Source organism: Trachemys scripta, chromosome 9 (assembly GCF_013100865.1).
Source record: "Trachemys scripta elegans isolate TJP31775 chromosome 9, CAS_Tse_1.0, whole genome shotgun sequence".
NCBI classification, from domain to species: domain Eukaryota; kingdom Metazoa; phylum Chordata; order Testudines; family Emydidae; genus Trachemys; species Trachemys scripta.
Window position 1 is genome coordinate 86,502,758 of NC_048306.1, and position 25,423 is coordinate 86,528,180.

At 36.5% G+C, this 25,423-nt stretch overlaps 1 protein-coding gene across 5 annotated transcripts in view; it reads right to left on the reverse strand.

The window, feature by feature from the left end:
- Window positions 1-727: 727 nt before the first annotated feature.
- Window positions 728-25,423, reverse strand: part of ZBBX (zinc finger B-box domain containing) — a 44,033-nt gene continuing 19,337 nt past the window's right edge. For all 5 annotated transcript variants that reach the window (XM_034782170.1, XM_034782169.1, XM_034782168.1 and 2 more), the window contains 13 exons: window positions 20,715-20,882; window positions 19,764-19,938; window positions 17,009-17,129; window positions 16,300-16,421; window positions 15,949-16,052; window positions 15,456-15,535; window positions 13,771-13,937; window positions 11,973-12,289; window positions 10,734-10,893; window positions 9,891-10,055; window positions 5,512-5,760; window positions 3,166-3,304; window positions 728-970 (listed from right to left, as the gene is read on the reverse strand). In XM_034782170.1, the coding sequence (XP_034638061.1) occupies window positions 895-970; window positions 3,166-3,304; window positions 5,512-5,760; window positions 9,891-10,055; window positions 10,734-10,893; window positions 11,973-12,289; window positions 13,771-13,937; window positions 15,456-15,535; window positions 15,949-16,052; window positions 16,300-16,421; window positions 17,009-17,129; window positions 19,764-19,938; window positions 20,715-20,882 (2,043 nt within the window). In that variant the 3' untranslated portion in view covers window positions 728-894. The remainder of the gene's footprint in view (window positions 971-3,165; window positions 3,305-5,511; window positions 5,761-9,890; window positions 10,056-10,733; window positions 10,894-11,972; window positions 12,290-13,770; window positions 13,938-15,455; window positions 15,536-15,948; window positions 16,053-16,299; window positions 16,422-17,008; window positions 17,130-19,763; window positions 19,939-20,714; window positions 20,883-25,423) is intronic.

The following is a 25,423-nucleotide window of genomic DNA, read 5'->3' on the forward strand; positions in this document are numbered from 1 at the left end:
TCTAAACCTCTCCAGCAACTTGCAGGTCCAATCAAGTCTCCCACCTATAAACCAGGGGGACAGCCATTAAGGAGGACCTGACCATATAGTCACCTGAGAAAATTGTCACCTTCTGGGCCATTCCAAAGATGAACATTTGTTCTGAAGAAGAGTTTGAATGGGTTATCGCTGGCCAAGGATGTTTTAGCTGTATTTAAAAAGAGGGCAGAAATCCCCCAATCCCATCTTCTATTCAACTATTGTGCCAGATCATAGGGTATCGGAAAAGTTACCTTTTTTACTGATGAAGGTTAACACATTAATAATTCCATGTAATCATAGCCTAGTTTGGGGGGCTGAAATTCCAATTAGCATCCATTCATCCTGAGGGTAAATAGTTTTCAGCTAGGAGAATTTTGAATGGAAGCATGAAACCTAAGAATCTGTGCAGCTAGTAACTTTAAAGAAATACAGTTTTTTCCAAAGGGAATGTTTTGCAAAGATTCACAGGAAGGGTCTCCTATAGTTTTGGCTCACTGTGCTCAACATCACGGGGAGAGTCAATTGTCTCTTTCCAGCCATATACCTCTGCCAGGTCTTGAGCTTCCTCAACATTTTGTAGCAACAGACAACTTGCAGGATCAAGCTTCTTGTTTCTCTAAGGTTTCAGTAAAATACTCTTAAAAGATGCAATAGTAATATATTGTTTGTGCTAAAAAAAAAAAAAAAAAAAGCCAAAACCCATAAATGATTTTTAATTTTAAACAAGTTTTATTGGTAGGATAGAATTGCAACAACATTCTTCAGCAGTTAACATCTTCAGCACCTGAGAACTGCCTTCTAACAGGCTGCTTGTTTTATGCAATGCAAAGAAAAAGAATTACTAGCAAGTTTTGTTGGGTTTTTTTTGGTTGGTCAACGTAGTGCCATAACTTCCTGCTTGTCCCTCAGAATCTCTTCCTCATCATCTGTATGGCTTTCATCACAGTCTCTTTTAAAAAAAAAAAACACACACACACACACACACACACAATACAATGATTATAAACAGCTTGTGTTCAAGTTCCTCAAGGAAACAAATCCTGGTAGTATTTTTTGGTCTTGTTTCTCATACTCATGTAATGTTAGCTTGATTTATCATATTAAAAAAAGTATGCTGTGCAATTGGTAAATTGTTGCTTAAAGTATACTTTTAGCCAAAACTACCACGTCCATTTATTTTTCTCAACTTCTGTCAAGTTGTTTCTCAACTCTCTCAACTAGGCTTGGCAGAATTTGATTTTTTTAAAATAATTTCACTGTATAATATCAATGTTTATTTTGAAGCTTTATAATTTTCATCAATTTAATTGTTAACAGCTGTGCAAAATTATGGGCGGGTCAGACAAGTATTTAATTACAGTAGATGTTGAGATTTAAAAAATTAAAGCTTTAACACCAGTAAACACAAATGGAATATTTTGATGTGTGATGCTGATAAAGTAAATATCCTTAAAATCAAATTTGAATACGTAATCAAGCAGGTTTTTTTTTTACTTTCCTTATGTATAAATTTTGATCATTACTGACAAAAAAATATTTCCATTAGTTTTTGTGTGCATGGTGAAATCAACGTTTAATGAAAATCTAATCCTTCTAACCCCACTCTTAGCTAAGTGGTGAGTCAAAAATACCTTCATTATCCTGTCTCTGAAAATCCCAAGCCCCAGAATGAATAAGCTAAGTAAGGGGTTTTCATTTGTACCATCATCATTGTATTAAATAGCAATCAAACAAAAAAAAATAATAATAAAATTTGTTTGAAATAGCTTTATAGAATCTTGAGCGTAACATTTCTTCTGCTACTTTTTTTTATTTAATTTGCAGATTTTGTTTAATTCCCTATTGATATGCACCTGCTTCATTATTAACATAGAAATTCTAAAACACGTTTCATTTCCAAAACATTGTACAAAGTTTAACTAATCCTTTTTAGGTAGAATCATTATTATTTCCATTTTATAGATGAGTTAACTGAGAGGCAGAGAAGTTAAATGACTTTTCCTAAGGTCATGCACAGAATTCGTGTCAAAGGATTTTCTGGTTTCCAGTCACATGCTCAGTCCACTGGACTGTGCTGCACCATGACTGATGACAGAAAGTTATGGAATCAATGTTTCTAATTAACCTATGCCTTTTGGTTAGTTGGAAAAGAGTTTCCACAGCAAACTGTTGATGACTTTCATTAACAGGTGCAATTTTTATGTGTCTTGGCAACAGGGTAAGGTATTTAAAACCAAAACCCAACATTAATAATCTATAGGCATTTACCAGCAAATTACACCATTTTCATAATTTCTGATAGCTTTCCCTCCCCCCTGAGAGTTGCAACAAATTTCCTATCACCTAGACCTGTCCACTAGCAGTGTTGTTCTACTTTCCTGGCAACAGCAATCATACCATTGTAACTGCCAGATATGGAATTCCAAGAAACATGTCAGAGGGCAGATGCAGAGGACATGGTTAAATGATGGAATTGTACAATTTTTATCAGACATCAAACAGTGACTGAGAAAATGGAAACATCCCCACTGCAATGGTCCAGAAAAAGCTTAAAAATGAAGTTCAGCTCTGAACAGTGTATGAGAACTAATGTTTTCCAATAAAAAACATAATTTCATTATTTTCTTAAGATTGCACAAGAAAAATAAATTAGACTAGCTATGCAAGTTACTTTATGTGGTCATGAAAGTTCACATTTAATAAAGGGGTCCTTACAATTTTATTTCTAACAAAGAATAATTCTCTCTCCAATCAGAGATGTCATGAATTAGCTAGAAATTACTTGGCTAATTTATACAAGCAGCAAATTTTAGATTTATATTACTTCTAGCCCAATATATTACTATAATCTTGGTGGCTGGGGACTATTTTTTCTCATTTTTAATGGATTGTATTCCCTTATACATGTAAAGATGAAAAGTGTATTAACTCTGTGATTTAACAAAACATTATGCAGTGTAACTTAAACATGTTAGGGCATTTTTTAATTTTTTTACTATATTGATGGGATTGTTGTAAGTCATTCAGATGAAACACATATACTAATAATTGGCCCTTTTAAAAAATATAATATTTACAAGTAGTTTGCCAGTGAAGCATTTTACTATGCAGCTAAAAAAATAATAATCAGCAGGTTTAACTTACCTAAAAATATCAACTCTACTGTGGTATTTTATTTCTAGGTTATTATGGAAATCTGTAATATTTTCACTTATCTTCTTTGAATGTCTGCTGAAAGCCGATAAGTCTTCAGAGGTAAAGCTGTAAAGTTTTTCCTCAGGATCTGAAATATTTTATGTCATTTTCAGTAGCCTATGTAACAAAAGTGCAGTATCTACAATATATGGTCTCTAAAAACTTTCGCAGAACAGTAAAGTCATATCAGCAAAAACATGACATCATTAAGATAATAGTGATAAAATACTCTGGTTTAGGATGTTACTGGAAACACAAATTAATTATAACTTTGTATTATATGGCTGCATCAGTGTTTCTATTATTTTCAAGAGTTCATAATAAGGACAAAATACGATGACTTAAAGCTTGAAACACAGGGTCCATCAGCAGCTGCTAATATAGTTGCATACATTCCTATGGTCATAGATAGATAGGGTAGAGAGAGATGATTTGCTAGTTCACAATACTTCAAGAAGACTAAACAACATGGATCCCCCCTCCTGGTGATATGTATGCACCAGAAGTTATACGATCACTATGATAGGTAGAGGCTGCACCACTTTTTTATTACACTAAAGATACACAAGATAATATACCCTAACTATCCCTCAATTACTTCCACTTTTTCAGAAGCCTGTAGCAAGAAGAAGTGGTGTCAGAAGCAGAAATTAAGAGTGTGACCATCTGACAGTCTTCTCAAAAGTTACTGGTATTTTATTTCTCTTTCTCCTTTGAGTATTGTCAGTGTGCATCCTAACCCATGGGAGATTAGCAGCAACAGAAATCTACAAGGATGTGGGTTGGATGAGAACTAGTTAAATAACAACTGCAAGCCTGAAATGTGCATCATAACTCAAAACCAAGACTAAAGTAATGTTGCATTATATGTCCCAATGATGGATGAATCTTTTAATCTGGACTACACCTTCCATGTATCATGATCCATCACGGCCAGGGACTCCCAGGAGGCACCATGGTGGCTCATCAAGAGGAGATCATGATACATTATGGAAAATGAAGCCCAGCCCATAGAGGAAATCTGAGTCATGAAGCACCCAAACTACAACTTCTATGAGGGACTGTGCCACACCTGGAGTATTGTGTCCAGTTTTGGTCCCCCCCACTACAGAAGGGATGTGGACAAATTGGAGGGAGTCTAGCAGAGGGCAATGAAAATGATTTGGGGGTTGGGGCACATGATTTATGAGGACAGGCTAAGGAAACTGGGGTTATTTAGTCTGCAGAAGAGAAGAGTGAGGGGGGATTTGATAGCAGCCTTCAACTACCTGAAGGGGGTTCCAACGAGGATGGAGCTAGGCTGTTCTCAGTGGTAGCAGATGACAGAACAAGGAGCAATGGTCTCAAATTGCAGTGGGAGAGGTCTAGATTGGATATTATGAAACACTATTTCACTAGGAGGGTGGTGAAGCACTGGAATGGGTTATCTAGGGAGGTGGTGGAATCTCCATCCTTAGAGGTTTTTAAGGCCCGGCTTGACAAAGTCTTGGCTGGGATGATTTGGTTGGTGTTGGTCCTGCTTTGAGCAGGGGACTGGAGTAGAGGACTTCCTGAGGTCTATTCCAACCTTAATATTCTATGATTTCTAAATTAAAAATTTTAGTTTTCAATTTTTCATCAAAAAGTTTAAATTGTCTGAAAGCAAAAAAAAAAAAAAAAAAAAAAGCATAACCTTAATCAACCATCTCTATTCACCATAAATTGTCCCTTAAACAAATGGTCTTCATAAAGGTGGCCTTAAAAAAAACAAAAACAAAAAACCACAATCCCAGGAGGGAAGTGTTTCTTTGCCAACACTGGCTGATAACTGGCATGTGTCATCTTGAAGATGACGCATTAATAAGATTTCCTTTTTGGCCTCTTTTTTTCCTGTTTGATTTAATCCTGGTGGCAGGGTTCATTTGCCGTGTTCATTATCAAAGATCAAGGAAGCAGGTGGCTGTTAAAAAACTCAGACCCAGAGGAGGTACGTGACACATCCTGTCAGATTTCTTTGATAGACATGCAGGAGGTGAGAGATCCATAAGTCTGAGCTCTCTGCAATTTGTTCCCATGCAGCTGAGCTGAAGATTATATGATGGTTAAAAGTAGGACGACCATTCTATTAAGCCAGAAAACTAGAGTTTTGCATAGCCCAGAAGGATGTGAGTACTTTGTGCTGGATCAGGTCTTTAATTTTCCACAAATCAGAGCTCAAATAATGATCATGAAGACAACAATAATGTAGTTTGCTTTACATTTTTGCAAGCATAAACACTGTTAAATGACTCTGATGTTCTCACTGTAAATAATTACCTGTATGACTTTTTAGTTCATTTTCCAAGCCAGCTAAGGCTTGTTGATCAGCAGTATATTCTAAGAGAGGGTCATTTTGTTCAGTTACATCAATGCATTCAATTTTTGAAATTTCAGTAGCAGCTCTAGATAAGGGCTGAGTAGTTAAATTTCTTGGTCTTGTCTGAGAGAGTGTACAGCAGATACGATCAGACTTCATAGATTTAGAGGAGGGTATATTTGCTGACGAAGGTCTTTGTAAACTATTATCTGAAAGAAAAAAAATCATCATTTCCTTCTAATTGTGAATCAAGATTTTAGATGTATAACAGAATTTGATCTCACTAATGTCATTTTCTGTAATTAAAGTAATGAATTATTATTAGTCTTGGCAGAATCTGATTTTTAAATAATTTTGACAGATAATATTGATGATTAGTTTTTTAGCATTTTTATCAATTTCAGTTTTCACAGTTGTACAAAATTATTGGGGGGCAAGCAATGAGGGGGTCAGGCAAATATTAAGTACAGTAGACACAGATTCAAAAAAGTTAAAGCTTTAGAACAATTTTAACATGAATTGTATATTTCAACACTTGATGTTGATAAAAGTAAATATTCTTAAATCAAACTCCAATTTGAAGTTCTCAAATAATGTTTTTCTTTCTTTGCCTACCTATACATTTTGATCATCATTGACAGAAATATTTTTCACCTGTTTGTATGTGTGCGATGACAACGTTTACCAATAAAAATCTAATCCTTCCAAGCCTAACTATTATTACTGAACATGGACATAACACAATGTAAATTATAATGGGAAGTGGAATCTCTGATACTCCTTTTATAGTGCCATATAACTTTCTGGAAAAAAGTATTCTAGATTGCAAGTTACCACGCTTGCAGTACGTCTTCACTACCCGCCGATCGATCTATTGGGGATTGATTTATCATGTCTAGTGTAGACGTGGATAAATCGATCCCCGATCGCTCTGCCGTTGACTCCGGAACTCCACCATGGCGAGAGGCAGAAGTGGAATCGACGGAGGAGCGGCGGCAGTTGATCCCGCACCGTGAGGATGTGAGGTAAGTCGAACTAAGATACACTGATTTCAGCTACACTATTCTCGTAGCTGAAGTTGCGTATCTTAGGTCAATTCCCCTCTCCCCCCGCAGTGTAGACCAGGGCTTGTTCTGTGTGGCACAGAATTTTTTTCTGCCATGTTTAAAACTGTTGGTTCTGCATTTTTATTTATGAGTGTCTACAAATAAAATATGAGTGTATAAACAAATAAAGTAAAATAAAATTTCAGATTTTTTGCACTGAATTCAAAATTAATTTTAAATCTGTTAAATAATACTTTCTAAACAATGAAAATGTCAACTTTGTTGCTCAGGATGAGTGAAGAAATATGTGAGCTATGGGAGGGAGATAGTTGAGGTTGAGAAGGATAACTGATGAGATGAGAGAAGAATCACTTAACTGCTAATTCCTTTTGTTTGTTATTATTTAGCATTTGTAATACAATAGCACTTAAAGGCTCTGACTAAGATCAGGACCACATTATGCTAAGCACTGTACAAACACATAGTAATAGAAAATTCCTGCCCTAGAGAGTTTATAATTTAAATAGACAAGACAGACAAAAGGAGAGAGTGGAAACTGAGGCACAGAGAAGTGGCTTACCGAAGGATATGAAATCTAAGTTTTAATTTAAAGTAAACAAAGTTGTTTGTATGGAATTTGTGAGAAAGATGGTTTGACTATATACCATTCAACATGTTGCTTAATTTTTATTGTTGGTGAAGACATGAATATATTATATTCAACAGTGTGGCCACAAGCATTTGCTATTGCTGCTTGTTAAATGTTTAAGACGTGCTTGGTACATATTTTAGGAACACATAATACTGAAATGGAAATTTTAAGAAAAAGCTTTAAAATGGCTAAAAACTGACTGCAGGATCTTATCCATGGCTGCCAGTTTCAATTTCACATTTTAGGCTGGGATTTTCAAACGCTCGTCTGGGAGTTATGCATCCAACTTCCACTGAAAAAACAACAGCAGCAAATTCTTATTACTACAACAGTGTTACAGCTGTGTTTCTTTGAAGCTTCTTGTAATATGCACAGTGTGAAAATGAGACAGACTCTCTTACTAAATATGACCCCAAATGTTGAGAATGCTACAATGGTAACATTTTTATGATGCAGAAATAGTGATACTATAAACTTATTTAAAAAATACAAATAGACCTAAATCCTGTTCACTTTTCTCAGAAACACCCTGTGGACTAAATTGGAGTCTTTTGAGTAAAGTGAGCCGTGTTTGGCCCTAGAACAGTTATTTGCAGATAAGTACTGTAATACATTCTGTTTTGTTTTTCTAGTGATTAAGTGAACTGAAATAGCCAAGACGACCTTGGGATATGTGTCTGTTATACACATATCTTAAATATGGTGGCTCCAAATTGAAGTGCCATCATTTACAGTATTTCTAGAGTAATCGACAGCAGGAAATGGTACTTCTGAAAATGATTACACAATTATCTGTAACTGTCATTGTATGACGTATCATTTCTTTAATAATAATTTTGATATAATTCTTGATTTAAACTATTGCAGAGCTGCTGCTTCCCCCAATACAAATCCCTGAAATCTCATCTCATCATCATCCACTACCCACCCACTACTGTGCACACAGAAGGGGAGATAAATCCAGGTTAAGGACTAATATCCTATTGATTTGTTGCAGATTACTCCATACCATGTATTTTGATTTCTTATGTGCAGATTAGTGGAAATTAGTTTGTGAAAATTAGGTATTTCAAATACGAGGCTGTTTTTAATATTAGAATCAAATAATAAAATTTGGCTCTGATAAAAAGAAATAGCTTTCTAATATGCAAGAGTTCCTGTAAAGATTCTTCTTTAAGCAAAGGCAATTTCAAACAATTAGCTGGTAAAGCATGTGCAACTAAAGTTCTATGGCCAATAATTTCTTCTGCCTGAAAAAGGGAAAGGCAGTGGAGACAAATAGTTCCAACTTGTGTAGTGAAAGAACCAACAAATCAGATAGCTCTCAAGCCTGCCTGCCTGTTTCATAAAGACCAGTGATACAGGACCCAGGTAAACTGGTTATATTTATGTGACTGTTTTGCATTCAACTACAGTACAGGTACAGCACATTCCTAAACTACCATCAAGTGAACATTCTTAATGATGTCAATTACTCTCTTCATACAACTAAAACTATCTTGGAACTTTAAGGAGTTGTCATACACCTTCAAATCTACAAGTTCCCTGGTGATGACAGTGAGTTAAAAATGTGAACCAATATGAAATTTAATCATGCAGTCATTGTGTATCTTTGAACACAGTAAGCTGCAGAGAGAAAATAGTTACTACCTATTTTCTCTTTTTATATACCTTTTATTATTCTCTCACAGGCTCTTTTTAGATATTAGATCAATTTTATGATGTTTTCTCTGGATTTTGGGAGACCAGGCAAATTGTGGCAGTGATGCACTTGCAAATTTATTTATTCACACTATCACCTGTACTAACCACATCTTTCCAACTACTTCAGAGCCAGATTCAACTCTCATGGAAGAGTCCATAGCAAAGCCTTCACTGACTTCACTAGACATTGATAGGATATGCTATAATAAGCTGTAAGGGAAAAGTCAAAGAAAAGATGGTTAAAATTAGTGGACTCAGTCTAAGGTTGTGCAGCACAGAAGCCAGCACTTAATATGTCTGGAGGCTACCATATGTTGGTGTTGCTGTCTGCCTGTTGCCAGGGCCACCTACTGTTATATCTCAAACACTGATTGTAGAGAAAGCAAAATGTCATGTAGCTCCTTGCACCTTTAGTGAGTTGCTGCTGTCTGTCTGTTGTTGAGCTCACCCTCAGCCCAACCCTAACTGCTGGCATCAGGAAGACCTTTGGGACTGCAATTTGAGAATCACAGTCTGACTTCTGAGTTTGTTATTGGATTTATCCATCTTTCAAATTGAGTTTGCATGACTTTCATTTTTGGGGATGCGACTGAGGCAAAATTGGGGATCCTGGTCTAATTTTTTTCCCCAGTGTTCCCCAGATTACTTGAGGGACAACTGACTACACTTCAGATTTTTCATTTTTCCAATATCTAAATCTAAAGTTAAACTGAGTAGACTCTAAAACTGCTTATTTTAGAAAAGAATAGTAAACTAGCATTCAAAAAATAATTAAATACAAATTGTATCAGACAGATCTAAGTCCCCGATCCAACAAATCACTGAAGCATGTGCTTAGCTTTAAATCAACGGGACTACTGATATGTTAAAGTTAGCCTGTTTACCTAACCTGCTAAATCAAGGCCTCCGAAAATTGTTATCTTGTCAATATTCTTACCAGTGGGTGACTTGTGCATTAATGTCCATGGCGAAACTCCAGCACATAAGTTTTGTAGTTCCAAACTACTTGAAGATCTGCTCAGTTCACTTTGCAAGACATCCTGTACTACAGAATCATCAGCATATTCACTTAAGCTAGTGTCTCTGAACCAATGTCCCTTTCCTGAAATAAAAAACGCAACATAAATAGCACCAGGAAAATATTAACACTTTTTTCATGCTAATATTTATTTAGTCTGTGAGACTGTAGCTGCTGTATTATTTAATATTTTTAAAGAGAAGGGTCAACTGTGCTATAATTAAAAATTTCACACAAAAAATATACAATATATTGTAAAGTGACATGTAGAGAATTTGTTATACTTTTTTATTTTACAGATTCTATACTTCAACAAGAAGGATTTAGTAACTTTTCATTAATCATTTCAGATGCTCTAATGGAAGCCATTAGAAGTAACAGAATAGGCATAATTTTAAGCAAACCATCACATCGAAATTTACCACCAGCAGAAAGGTGTGAATGCTGACCGGAGTCCAAATTCTCAGGTGACAGAGAGAGAGAAAAATCAAATATGTTGGTGTAATTTACAACTTAAAATAGGGGACAGGATTATCCTATGCTTTCTTACATTCCGTTAGTTGATCTTCTTGGCAGAGCAAAATATCATACCAATATCAGCCAATTTATCATATTGACCTATAAACTATACCACAGGACCTAGTACATGCTTATATACAAGTAGAAATACATCTACGCACAGATAAAGGTTATGATGCACTGCAACATATGTACTCAATATGTAAAGTTCAGTTGTGGAGGATTTTATTTCCAGATTGTTACCTGAAACTGAAGTACTGTTTGTAGAGCTGCAATCTGAGAAAGGTGAAGGAATTGAATCAAGTGTTACTTGCTTAGAATTTGCATGCAAAATAAAGAATCCCTCAAGTCCTTGATATTGTGTCAAAGTAGGTTTTTCTCTTAGGGCTACTTCCTGTAACAACTAGGATAAAAGACAAAATATTAAAGACAACTAGAGGCTTATATTGTCTACTTATATTAGACCATGCCAAGTCAATTGTAATACAATGTTCACATCATAAAACCTGAAATCATTCTAATTAATATAAAAGTATTTTTGTGAAAGGTTTACAGTTTTAGACATGGGATATTTCTAAAAAAATAAATCCTAAAAACCTATCTTACTTAGTAGTCACCAACGTAATCAGAGTATTACCTCCACTGATCTTCACGCTTCTGTTAAGCCATTGAGGGTATGACTATACAGGGATCCAAAAAAAAAAACAAAAACAAAAAAACCCCACAGCTGAGCCAGCTCAACTGACTTGGACTCATTCGCCAGGGCTGCAAAATCACTGTGAAGATGTTCGGGCTTAGGCTGCTGAGGGTCCCAGAGCTCAGGCTCTAGCCCAAGCCTGAATGCCTACATAGTGATTTTTAGCCCCACAAGACCAAGCAAGCCACAACCATGCTGCGGGTCTTTTATCCCACTGTAGGCATACTCTGTGATCTGCAACCATGAAAAGAGAGTCAAGATTACTTGCCTTGATGAACACACAAAGACTGCATTCATAAATGGAAGCAAGCAAGCAAACTTGCCCCTTGGACCTATATTCAGTGAGAGATGTTTGAATACTGCAGGTTTCATAGGAAGGCATGCACAACCTGAGACAGCAAAGTTAAGGGGGAAGGGAGGGTGAGCAGCAGACCTCACAGAGCAGCCCTTCTGACTAGTTGCCTGTTTGTTCTTGCTCCTTCTGAACTATCCCCATAGAAGACTGAAAGTGTGTGGGGGGGTGAAAGCACTTTTATCTTCCCCAGTTGAAAGGCTGGGCCAGTGACAGCCAGCCCTCCGCCTGCCCCACTAAAATTACATTCATGATTACCACTATTTTTAATGGAGTTACTTTGTTACTACATATTAATGTGCAGTATTTCATGGTAACTACTGTATATAGTTAACTACCAGTACCACTCTACTGCATTGTGCCAAGATAAAATGTTGAAAAAGGAGACAGGGCAATTATGCAATATTTAGAGAATAGGCATAAAACATTTTACCACTGAAGCCTCTGTAGTTACAGGTAAAATCAAACTCTTGCTTGTGTGGAAACTGTTACATTCCAGTGAATCTTTATTGTTTTTCAATGATCTTGTCGTGAGGGAAGGTTCATTGCTGCCTAATTTAGGAAGGTCAAAAGTCTTCTCAGGTAACATACAAGCACTAAGAGATCTTCTAGAAGTCTGTGTTTTAATGCTTTCTTTTTCGGTTACAGCACTTTCATGAGGACTGCTGAGAACTGTTTCTTCTGTGCTAGAATGGATGCAATCAGTATACATTCTTTCATGATTCACTGTAGATGTTCTTGCAGATGAAACTAAACAAAAAAGGACAAACTGGATGTCTACAGATAGTCTCAGGGAATTCAAAACAAAAATGTGCAGTCTGACAGCATTTTACTGTTAGATAGCCCTAAGATGTCAAATAAGCAATTCATAAGGAGAGCAACTGACTTTCATGTAAACTTACAGCTTGATTTTCAGAGACACTGGGCAGCCAGAGCTCTCATTGAAATCTATGGCAACCACAGGTGCTCAGCTTCTCTAAAAATCAGACCTGTAATAACTCATTATCCATGAATGTATTAAGTTATTTTGTATCTGACATTCCTAGAGGGGCAGCTATCTGCAAGAAAATGCTTTATGAAATTGTAACTTTTCCTTTTAAAAAAGGTGTGAGATCTGATTGGAAACAGTTGAACAACTGCAATAGCAGCATTATATTTTTACTACAAAAAAGCGAGATGGCTCCTGGAAGTACATTTCTTTGAAAGCAGTAGCAGCTATGGATACATACTCTTGGGACATGTATCTTTTTTTAAGTTTTTTTTTTTCTTTTTATCTTAAGACATAGCTATTTGCCTTTCCTTCTCTGCCCCCAAGGCCACATATAGCACACCTCACTGTCCGACTGTCAGTTTCTCTTTCACCATTTGGGCCTGAGCTTGAACCAAATGCAAAAAAAAGAGACTGGCTGAGCACATACAAGGACTAGTTTTTGACAGCTTGCAAGGAACAATTAAATGTAAAATCTTAATCTGGCATACTAATAATTTAAACACTAATTATTAAAGAAAAATGGCATAGTAAAATAACCCAGTTTTCTGATTCTGGAATAAGAAATAAATGGTTTTCTGATTAGTGCTTAATAATGATTTCACAATACAAAGCTGTCAAATTTTCAGACCTCTTTCATTACTCCATCCCCAAAATTTTGCAGGTACATCTATATAAGTATTCAAATACTGCCTTTGTGCAAGCAAAACAGACAGACAGCTAACCAGGCACCCAGTCTGCAAACATAAAAGCCTATGTGTACATGAAAATTGATGCACACAATTTGTGAATATAGCAATGTGATCCATTAAAACTTTGAGTTAAGGGGCCATTCTGAGCGGTTGTATAAGCGTACAGTCCATTTAACTCTCATTCTCTAAATAAACCTAGAGACTTTGGACCAAATCCTCACCTAGTGTAATTGAATCATAATTATTCATGCCATATACCCACATATTGCAAACATTATCTCTCCTTAATAATCAAGCTATAAACTTGTTTTTCTGCATGCCATACAATAAGGCCACATGACCTAAAATAAATATTCAAAGTATCTTTAAAGAACAAATGTTTTTACTTTTAGTACAAAAAAACTATTGTATTTAATTGGTTACAATTCTGTCTGCTACAAACACAGAAAGATCATCATATAAAATACTGTACTGCCTACTAGAACAAAAGTTATTTTCTCTCTCCCCAAGTAAGGAAAGTGATAGCAAAAAATAATCTTACCAAAATTTACCTTTAGAAATTTCTTTAATGGGAACTGTGCTTCTACCACGAGGAATGAAAAGGTCTTTTTTGTCAGATGTAGAAGCAGAATTAAGAGATGTCTGGCTAGTTACATCAGCAGCTGGTTCTGGTAAAAAGTCTGATATTGTATCCTTCTGATTTTCAGGTACTGCATCACTTTGGATTTAAAAAAAAAAAAAAGAAAAAAATTTCACACACAAAGGCTCCTAACAGACAATCACATCCAAATATTAGATAGTTTTTGGGAGGTCATGGAAGCTGCACAAGTGTCAATGGCAGTACTCTATACTGACTTTAATTTTTAGGAAACAAAAGTGAAATAAAACAGTATTAAAAAAGTTAAAAGGTCTTGATTACAGTGATTCCTAGTTTTGCCTGGACATATTAAATTAACGCGGGGGTATTTCTTTAAGAACATAATGTAATCATAGAACCAGCTTTCAATAATATAGTGCCTTGGATTTCTTGGCACCCAAATCCTGATATGAAAGTACACAGAGGTCATTGCGCATACAAGGAAAGATTTTCACTCATTCAAAAATGTGTGTTGCACATTTAAAATGTTGTTTTTTTTTAAAAAAAGAACCTTGCAACCTCTAACCTCTTCAATAACAAGTCATCTATGTAAGGTGAGATGAAAACCTTCCAGCAGTGACGAATAATGGAATAGTCTTTGAAAAGACCCAGAGGGATGGGGAAGTCAAATGACAGTGTCATGTATTAAAGACACTAGTCACCTAACACAAACGGAATATATTTTTATGAGTAGGATGAAAAAATGCACCTCATGGGCGTCTTCAAATCAATTAATGCCAACAAGTCCACCAGATTCCATGGCTGCTTTGAATAAGCTGCGTCTTCATTGAAACTTATCATGAAAAAATTCAGCCGCTTCAGATCCAAGACAAGACTGTTCCCCTTCCTCTACCATAAGGATCTCTGCCTTTTCTGCGACCTTGCAACTGTCTTTGGGGCTGCATATCCATATATATCATCATACGAATGGATACACAGTATAGGCTGTCTTTATGCTTGTTGCCTTCTAGATGGTCTGGGACTCATGGCATTGATTCACCCACTCCCAGGAGCGGCACCAGGGTTTTTGCCGCCCTAGGGGGCAGCGCTCCTCCTCTGAGCATTCGGCAGCGGGGGGTCCTTCCGCTCCGCGCCTTCGGGGCACTTCGGCGGTGGGTCCCAGAGCGAGTGAAGGACCTGCCACTGAATTTCCGCCGAAGACCCGGAGCGGAAGGACCCCCGACGCTGAATTTCTGCTGAGGGCGGCAAAATGCCGCCCCCCCAAATCCTGCCGCCCTAGGCGACCGCCTAGGGTTGCCTAGTGGGAGCACCGGCCCTGCCCACTCCTAAGAGCGGTTGGAGAACTGAAGCTGCAGTCTCAATGGAGAGCACTGCCTTTTAAAATTTGTTTCGCATAACAAATATTCAAATTCACATTCAGGCACTTATGGCCTGGACTGGGTTTTTATAGCGAAATATTTTCTTTAACTCAAAAAAAAATATGCAACAAACACTTTAATAATGAGGTTCATAGTATTGTACTGTACTGTTATGGCAAAATGTTTGCTCAACTATGATATGTCAGTCATAACAGATCACTGGTTCAATTCCTGGAAAGTAATGAAATCACAAACTACCCTATCATATTGTTCCATTTACCTTTGTTCATTACTCAATTTAGTGGATCCAACTTCCATCACTACAGAGTTACATGATTCATCTAGATCCTCTTCACAAGACTAATTTAAAAAAAATACATACAGACACAGAGAGAGAGAGAGAGAGAGAGAGAGAAATTAGCTAAACAATTCAAAGAATACATCACCACAGTGAGAGAAAAATTGGACAGATTACTTTTGTGTGACCTCTGTATAGTTGGTGCCATCAAAGGAGAAATAATAGGAACATTTATTTACTTTGGAAAACTGAACTTTCTATGGATGGACTGATAGCATTAACAATATACCAAAACAAGTACTTTAACTATATTTCTGGTGATCTACAGTATCCCGTTTAAGTTTGAAGTCTAGCCAACTCAACTTTTCTGTTTGGCTCTTACTAATTTGAAAATTTAATTGCTCAATTTGTTTAAAGGGTATAGGATAATTAAACGGAACCATTTGCAGTTTACTGTTAAGAAACATATACTTACATCACTGAGTATCTCAATTTTCAAAGCAGACTCAAGGTTCCCAGGAACTGTGTCAGACTCTTCTACTCTAAAGAGAGCTGTCCAATACTTTTTCATATCTTCAACTGGGAAATACAATTAGAGTAGTGCATTCACTTTTTTTTTTTTTAAACATTTTTATGTATTAAGTTACTGGGTTGGGGGTTTTTGCGGGGTGGAGGGAGGCTGTTTTGTTATTTTAACTACCTATCTACCATCTTAACTATCCTGACTACCCACATAGATCTTCAGGAAAGAACAATCTACTTGCAGTTGTTCAGTGAATATGGACATGAGAAAGAATTGTAAGGAACTAATAGAAGTCCAACAAACCTATTAAATCATCATCATCATCTCCTCCTCCTCCACTCAGAGTATCATCAGCTTCATTCATCAATTCATGCTTAGGTCTGTATTCATCTGCTTGAATACCAGATATTTGATCAACTGGTATTCTTAAAAGAAGAAGAAAAAGAAGAGTCAAGTCTTTAAAAGTTACAGTATTATTACTATCACTCTCATACTACTATAGTGAACACTGTCACTTCATACAGACACTAAAGTTTGGGCCTCATCATGCAGAGCTGCTTGTGAGAAAGGCTGAGCACCCTTGACTTCCATTGACTTCTGTAGGCATTGATGGTACTTAGTACCTCCCAGAAACAGGGGATAACAAAATTATCGAGCACCCTCTATGCTTCAGATAATGTATTCTTACAGTAGTAAGGCTCCTTGAGAGTGAACTGAAACTCCTAATTTTTGTTAATAATACCATCAAGTTCTACAAGAGATTGTTATTTTTGTATTGATATTAAAGAAAACCTCTCTAAAATAATTCCAAAATAATGATTCATCAAAATATGGATATAATTAGTAATTTATTTTACAGGGGGAAAAAACAACACAGTCACCTCATCTAAATTTCCCAATATTTGTTTAATGTGTTCTCAAATATCCAGATAAAATTGCTTTAGATTGCTCATATTAACAAATGCAGCTATTTCTGGATTCTTTTATTAGCAGTGTGTGATTCAGTGACTACCTTCTATGCTTCTTCAGCCACAGTTTCTCCATATAGTTCAGGCTTTCTTCTTTGAATTCAATTTTAACAGGTTTTCTCAAAATTGTGAGATGGGTCTGTACCTCACAAACGCCCATGGATTCTATAAGTATAAGCAAAACTGTAATATGTATCATTCAAATATGTTAATAATATGCTTTCCTTTTATTAAACTATAAAAGTCATTTTAATTAATAGTCTATGCTTGATTTAGATGTCGGCTTATTCATGAAATTTAAAAGGTTAATCTCATATTATTCATATTCTGTTGAGAGAGTTATCTGCAAATTGCGGTCTATATGAAAAGTGAGTTTACAATCTAATTTGGATTGATTGGATTTGACTGAAAAAATAAATCACACACTCTCTCTTTCTCTTTTAGGGCTAAATCATCATACCCTGTGCGAAAACAAGCTTTAAACTGAACACTTATTCAGGGTTGGGTAGCTGAAGTCAGATGACTTCTTCTGCTCCTCAATTGGTAGCAAATAAATTGGAAGTTAAAAGGATATATGTAAAGATTCCACTGACAAGCAGTAAAGGAGAACTGTACATGCATTTCTCATGCCTAATGAAAGACAAGGAACTAGCTGTTTAAAACAATGACATATCCTTCAAGATATGTGCATTATCTGTACTATATAAGCTTGCTAATTAATTCTGACAGTCATGTACTTGGAGGTATGAGACCTCAAAAACAGATTTACATGGGATAACTGAGTGTCCAGATTGATATGTAAGACCTCAAACTTGCACACATTTTTGTCTTACCTTTATGCATTGAAAGCAACTGGGCTGCTCACATGCATAAAGCTAAGCCCATGCACATTTGCAGGATCAAAGCCCATGGATTTCCAAATAAAAACCCCAAATCACCAGGAAAGGTATTAGTAAAAGTATAAGATTATTCTAAATGTATCAAGTAGCATAGTATACTTCAGAAAGAGAGAGCACAGCAAACTGTTATCTATATACTAGTGGAGACACAGAATATCCTGCACAAATCCAAGTAAACACGATTTTGTTTCGTGGTTCATGATTAACGAATGATCACATCTCTTCACAGGGAAGGATTCAACCTGATACCAGAGATTGATGCGGATACTCAGCTATCAGAGAAAAAGAAAATGCACTAAGATGTAACATACATAATCCTGAGGCATGTGCATTGCTCACCTCAATAAACAGGCTGTAATTATTAGGCTTTGAATTTACTAGTATAGAGGTCTCAGGTGAAAGCAAGAGAGACAAGATTGGAGAGGTATATGACAGAAGTTCTTTGCACTCTTAGCAAGTACCTTTGAGCTGAATATCTGAAAAATCTGTGGCAGCTAAATCTTATTAAATTAGTTTACAGATTTCACTGAAGAACAGCAGTTGACTTGCCCAGGGTCACAGAAATCAGAAATAGAACTCTGGTCCCCTGCACCATCAGTAGACAACACTGTCTGTATACTATTCCACTATTCTAAATAATAATGAGAATACTTCACTTTAAGGAAAATATATTCACTATTCCTAGAGAATATTATCTCCACCAACAGTGTCTTAGAAACAATTCCAAATACTTAAGTCATTGTTTGCAAAGTACATAAAAAGGCTATAATATTCCAATAACATAATGTGGCCTACTTGAACAAACTGAAGTTATAGAAACAGATTAATCAGCATTCAGGGTGCTTCAATATACAAACAAAAGCACTAATATTCATTTGGTGTGTCTTACATAGTGTATACTTGAGGAACCATATAACCATCACAATAACAATATGAAAAAAACAAACAGTAACATTTGAAAAATATTCCAGAAAGTACAGACTTCCTAGCAGTATATAAATGAGCATGCCTGTTCTGTGCAGAGCTCCATTCTGGTCTTTATTTGGTTCTAGGGAGCCCGGCATCAGTTTCCCTTCGCACCAGAGCTCCTCAGTAAGTCCTTTGTCACATACCAATGCTCCTTCTTAGGGACTAGTTTATCAATGTACAATTTGCTCAAATACAGTCTCTTTCATTGAAGACTCCCACAAGGTACAGCTCCTCCTTTCCCTTCCTCCTCCTATTGCAGCTTCAAATAAAGTCTGTTTCTGAGGTCTTTCACTTGGCACCGCCACTCCTTTGTGAAACTCGTCTAACACAGCTACTTCTTATTCTCTCTCCTGTCAGAGTGCTCTGGCTTCTTTTCTTAAACCTGTGCTCCCTGGATTCTGGGTCACGCCTCCAGAAGGCTTCTCCAATTACTTCCCTCAGCAACCCTTTCAGCAGCTCAGCCCCAGCTCAAACAGTTCCTCCCTTCCTTTTGTCCACTCTTCCCAGTTTCATAAAGCCTGGGTACCTTCCACTTCAATCAATCATCAGCAGTTAATCAGCCAGAGGCCTCCTCTTTCAGTCAATTGGGCATCAAAGAATCAGTCACACTTCCACCCTCTGACACACATTTTATCAATCTATTTGATGTATTGTTAAATCAGTGCAATGGGTGGATAGGAAATGATTTACTATCTAAGAAAGAGGCGTACAGTTTGTGTCATGAACTATGTCACCTTCCAGTAGCATGGTAATCAGCTGGAGACTTAGAAATGGTCATTTTAATAAAAAATTATAAATTCATACATTACAAGTTGATACTGTAAAGGCTGATATAGGCTCATCAATACATAAGCTTTGAGAATATACACTATTGACCAAAATGGGTTCAGTTTTCTTTTTAAAAATGTATTTAGCAGAAACTAATTCGTACCTGGTTGAGCCTCATCAGAGTTCTGGTCCTTTTTGTGTTCATGATTTCCATTTCTCCATTGAGTTAAAGCTTCTTGAAAGGACGCTGCAGATTCTTCCTCATCAAAAGTACCATACAGTAATAATCCACCATTCTGATTCTCAAAAACTACCCCTGTTGGTACTGTGGAAACTTCCTGAATCAATTTTAGAAAAGTAATCAATCAAATATGTCCTAATGGCAACAATCTTCCCCACCACACATACAAATACCGGATGACAAAGGATTAATGGTTTCGCATCTTAACTGCTGAAGGGATTCAGTTCTTGGATGTGGTACCCTTTCTTATTCGCTTCCTTTGGGTTAAACTGTGATCAAGATAATTCAAGGCTATTTTTGGAAATCGCTCCTTTTGGCCAGATTGAATTGAGATGCCCCATCAACAGAGCTCTAAGCCAGACTGCTAAACAAACGCATAAAGGAATACAGATTTATAGCCACAGAGTTTAAGGCTAGAAGGGACCACCAGATTATCCAGTCTGATTTAGTGTATATCACAGGCCACACGCACACTAATTTCAACTAGGAATGAATGCAATTTCTAAATGAAGTTATCACTACTATTAAGTATAAAATAGTTTATTATAGTGATATAGTGATAAGTATAAAATAGTTTATTATTAAAAGAAAATAGTTAATTCTAATGCTATAGAATTAATCTGCCAAAAGTCTAATAGAATCAGGGCTTGTTTAATTACAAGCAAAGCAGTAGCAATCTGAGGTCCTGCGTCTCATGCAGGCCACATGCCCAAACATGGATCAGAGGGGTGGACCAAATGGATAACCTGATCTGACTAGTCAATTTGTGGCACCAGAAATCACAGGGCCAATACACTTTAAGGAATTATGAGTGTAAAAATGGAATTTTCTGTTTTACAGAAATACACAGCTCACAGAAATTCCTCAGCCTACCTCAGCACTGCCTGTTGACGTTAGCAGAGATGAAGAAATGTCTGACATGAGCTGATTCTTGCTATTTGCTGTCTTCTGCTCATGATTCTTTTTGGATTCATCAGGATTGCAGTCTTTCATGAACTGATGGGTAGCTTCTAATTTTCCAACTGATACATGGGTTTTTGCCTACAAACAACATAGACCACCAGATTAATTCAAAATAAACACACACACTTTCCACTAAACAATGCTCAAATTACAGAGGCAGAAGCATAAAAGAAGCAGAGCAGACCACAGAATGATGGTGGACCGAACATATCCTATCTTCAACAATCTGAATAAAACCAAATATTCAGATCAGACAGGAATGTAAGAGACTACCAGATTATTTAATGAATATGGGAGATAATCTACGCAGCGCATGTCATACGTTAAAAGAACTTTATAATCAACGTGCTCTAAAATTTGTAACTAATGAAGGTCAATCAGATATTGGTTATATTCTGTCGTCTTTTTTGAACTGCAGCTGGAGAGACCCTTAAGAGGTGAAACTGATTTAAATATCTCAAAGAAATACCAATCAACGTATCAAATTTACTGTGTGACGGACCAAGCGTATGAACTAGTTTAAAGATCTAGACAAATTAACCTAGGTCAAAGGCTGGAAGTTGTTCTTAGATGACAACAATAATTTTAATCACAATGTTGTTGTAGCTGTGTTGGTCCCAGAATATTAGAAAGACCAGGTGGGTGAGATGATATTTTTTATTGAATCAACTTCTGTTGATGAAAGACTCAAGCTTTCTCCAACAGAAGCTGGTCCAATATAGGATATTACCTCACCCACCTGGTCTCTTTAATTCCATTGCCACTTTCCTTTATTCCTCTGCAACTTACATTAGAATAAAGCAAACTGGTCCATAAATTTCATCTTATGAGGCCCATACTTGAACAATTACCTAACTGAGAAAAGATAAAACCAAAGAGAATAGAAAAAAGAATGCATTTCCATTTGTCCTGTGGAAATATTTTGTTTCAGAGCCACATTTGGGATCTAGATAATACAGTAAACCTAGAGTGCTAAATAAAAAATATGTACGTTGCCACAAAGGTCCCTGTGTTTCCCTCCTATGTAAAAATATGCATAGAAGAAAAAGCTAATACGGATACTCCTTGGGTCTCAGGACGAACAGGAATGCACACAGGAAGTGTGGCCAGAAAAAGCTGAAGAGCCCAAAGATCCATCGTAAACGTAGGCCCAATCACTTTGGCTCTGTGACTACATCCACTCCAGGGCTCTCCCTTTAGCCCCATCTACCTATGACAATACAGTTGTTCTAGTATCCTTGCTGTCACTGGCTTGCACCTCGCATACCATATTCTATGACTTTCCGATGAGTATGCAAGAAAAGGTGATGTTGCTTCAAGCTACATTCACTGTTTGCCATTTTGACTGCATATATTCTATTCAGATTCTTATCCCATAACTCTCACCACGATATGGTGCGGGGTACATTTTCCCAGCGGAAATACCACTTTGTTGTGTCCCCTAGTTCTGATTCCCCACAAATGCTGGCAACAATCTCTTTTCCACATGGGCAAAAAATCACTAAAATACTTGGAGACTAGAAGCACATATTTAGAGAGAAGCAGAAGATCTTCTCTACATAATTGCATTTCCTCTTGGCAGGGTTCCTTAAGGCATTTTATGCTCATTTGCTTCCCTCCAGAGGTGAAGTATAAGGCCAAAGAAAATGAGTTTCGTGCTCTCTAGTCACTTTACATTTGACTTTTGACCACAGCATTCAGGTGAAACTTAGCAAGACTAATATTCCCTGCTCAAGAGATAGTAGCATGTGAAAGCAAGTGAAGCAACTCACTGCATTGTTTGTGGATCTAAATGGTACGATAACACATTTATATATGTCTATCACAGATATTTGTTAAACTGCCACCTAGAGTTCTATCTATACATTTTACACAGCATTACTCTCGATTTGGCATTTTGCTCATTTGTTTCAGAACAGTTTTGAAATTCTATTTAACTGATTTCAAAGAGAATACTCGGATAAACATACTGGATTGCTTCCTATATTATTATAGTTCCTAGCAAGTGAATTTAGATGCTCTCTGAGTTTCTTCTGTCTTGCTAACTAAACAAGATAAGATGATGGTGAAACATTCCAATTAGGGGGTAGGATTTTGAAAAATACTTAAGTGATTTCAGAGTACAAGTCCCATCAACTTTCAGTGAAACTTGTGCTTTCAAAAATCCCATCCACGATCCTTTCTAAACTTGGTATGATATGTAACTGGTTGTTTCCACACCAATTTGTTGAATTTTTAATTAATAAGAATTGTATCTTAAATGCATAAAATGATCTGGAAAATAATGAAAACGGGTCTTATTCACAGATTTTACTGTCACAATCTCAACTTATAGAATCTACTGCAAACTGTCAGACTAAGAAGCTAAAAAACCCCACCTCCAATCATCTATTGTTTTCTTTAAAAAGAAATGCTAGTTCTTTCCCCTTTCCCTCCCCGCCCCTCAATTTCTACAATTACCTGTCATCCACTATGATGGCTCAATTAATCCAAAAATGAACCTAATTTTGCTTTCCAAGCATCAAGATTCTATAATTTACAAAAAGGTTAAAAAAAATCATGAAAACAGAACAATAATGAGTATTTTTATTATGATACTTGTTTTTATACAAACTTCAGGGCAGACACGCAGGTGGTATAAATTAATTACTTCAGAGGAGCTCTTACAATTTATAACAGATGAGGATCTGTCCCTTCCTTTCAAAAGAAAATTTTGACACTGGCACCAATTTTTAAAATCAGGGTTTAAATATTATTCAGAATGTGTCTATATGAATATTTCCTTCCCACCCCCTCACAAAGACCATTCACTGGGCTTTCTAAATGTATTTTTAAAACATGAAGATCAATAGCACTTAAGTATTTAGAATGATGGCAGGCTGTCAATCTTCTGGACTAACAGAAACTCAATTATTTTGGCACAAATGTCAGAAAGTTATTTTAATGTGAAAGCATTCCAGATAACATAATGTCATAAAGATGACAGCAGCAAATCCAACCTACTTCCATTCCTCAAATGTAATGTATCTTGATTGCCAAGGACTTTCCTGAACCCCATTAAGGCCTAGGACTGTAAAAGCAGCAACTAAGGCCACAGTTGGATTTTCAATTTTCTCCTTTATCACATTAAAAGAACAAAAACGTATTCCTGCCATCTCATACATGCTGAACAGTTGAGACTGGAAGTACAGCTAGTTATTTGTTTTCCGAAGCCTTAGAGGCACACTAAATAGATGCTCTAGCACATATCAATACATTCAGTGTTAGGCTTTGTAGATCAGCTAACACTTTCCTAGAATTTAGTGAACATCATTTTATGTAGTTAGCTTAATTGTCACTGCCTCGCATTTCCCATTGTGTGCTGTACTTTTCCTCTGTCTACACTGCTGACACTAAGATTCTTTCTTCCTTGCTCTTTTGCAATGCATCTGTTTGCATGCTTTGCTAGATGTTTGCTAGAGTCTATACTACAAGGCAAAATTACTATCTATAACTGTTTAGGTATTTGCTTCCAGAGATCAATCATCATGGGGATTTGGAGTCCTAGTACCAAGAGCTCTGAGCAGTCTAGAAGGGCAGTCCCTGTTGAGGCCACGTAAGCGTTTCTTCCTTTAAATGTTCAGACCCCATACAATTCTCCCCCAAGGAGTTCAGTCACAAATTTAATTAACGCAATTTTTTTTAACAAGCACCATCAGTATGGAAGCATGTTCTCTGGAATAGTGGCCAAAGCATCAAGGGGCATACGAATCTTTAGCGTAACTGGCACAAATATCTTGCAACGCCAGCTACATCAGTGCCAAGCTAACACCTGTTCTCCCTTTCAGGTGACATTGTAAACAAAAAGCGGGCAGTATTATCTCCTGCAAATGTAAACAAACTTGTATGTCTGAGCGATTGGCTGAACAAGTAGTAGAACTGAGTGGACTTGTGGGCTCTAAAGTTTTACACTGTTTTATTTTTTGAATGCGGTTATTTTTTGTACTTAATTTTACATTTGTAAGTTTAACATTCATAATAAAGAGATTGCACTACAGCACTTGTATAAGTGAATTGGAAAATACTATTTCTTTTATTTTTACAGTGTAAATACGTATAATAAAAAATAAATATAAAGTGAGCACTGTACACTTTGTATTCTGTGTTGTAATTGAAATAAATATATTTGAAAAATGTGGAAAACATCCAAAATATTTATATAAATAGTATTCTATTATTGTTTAACAGCACAATTAATCACGATTAATTTTTTAAATCGCTTGACAGCCCTAGTTTCTGCTATATAAAGGGAAAAGAAAATATGGTGGCATATGCCCTGTCCAGGAAAGGGCTCTGACCTGCTGCCTCCAGGTCGCCAGCAGCTAGCCCTCCTGCAGCTTTGTAAGGGGGGAGATGTGACTTTAAGAGCTTCCCAGTTTCAGCTGGCTTAACCAATTCAGTGTACCCCAACTCACTATGGTTATAATCTGTATCTAAAAAGTGTCATGTAAGATATCATTGGAAAACTAATAAAACTCACTGATATTAATATTCTTGCACGATGTATGTATGTGGTGTATACAAAAAGTTATGAAGAGGAAGTACCTTGTGCAGTAACAACGATTCTTCGAGATGTGTCC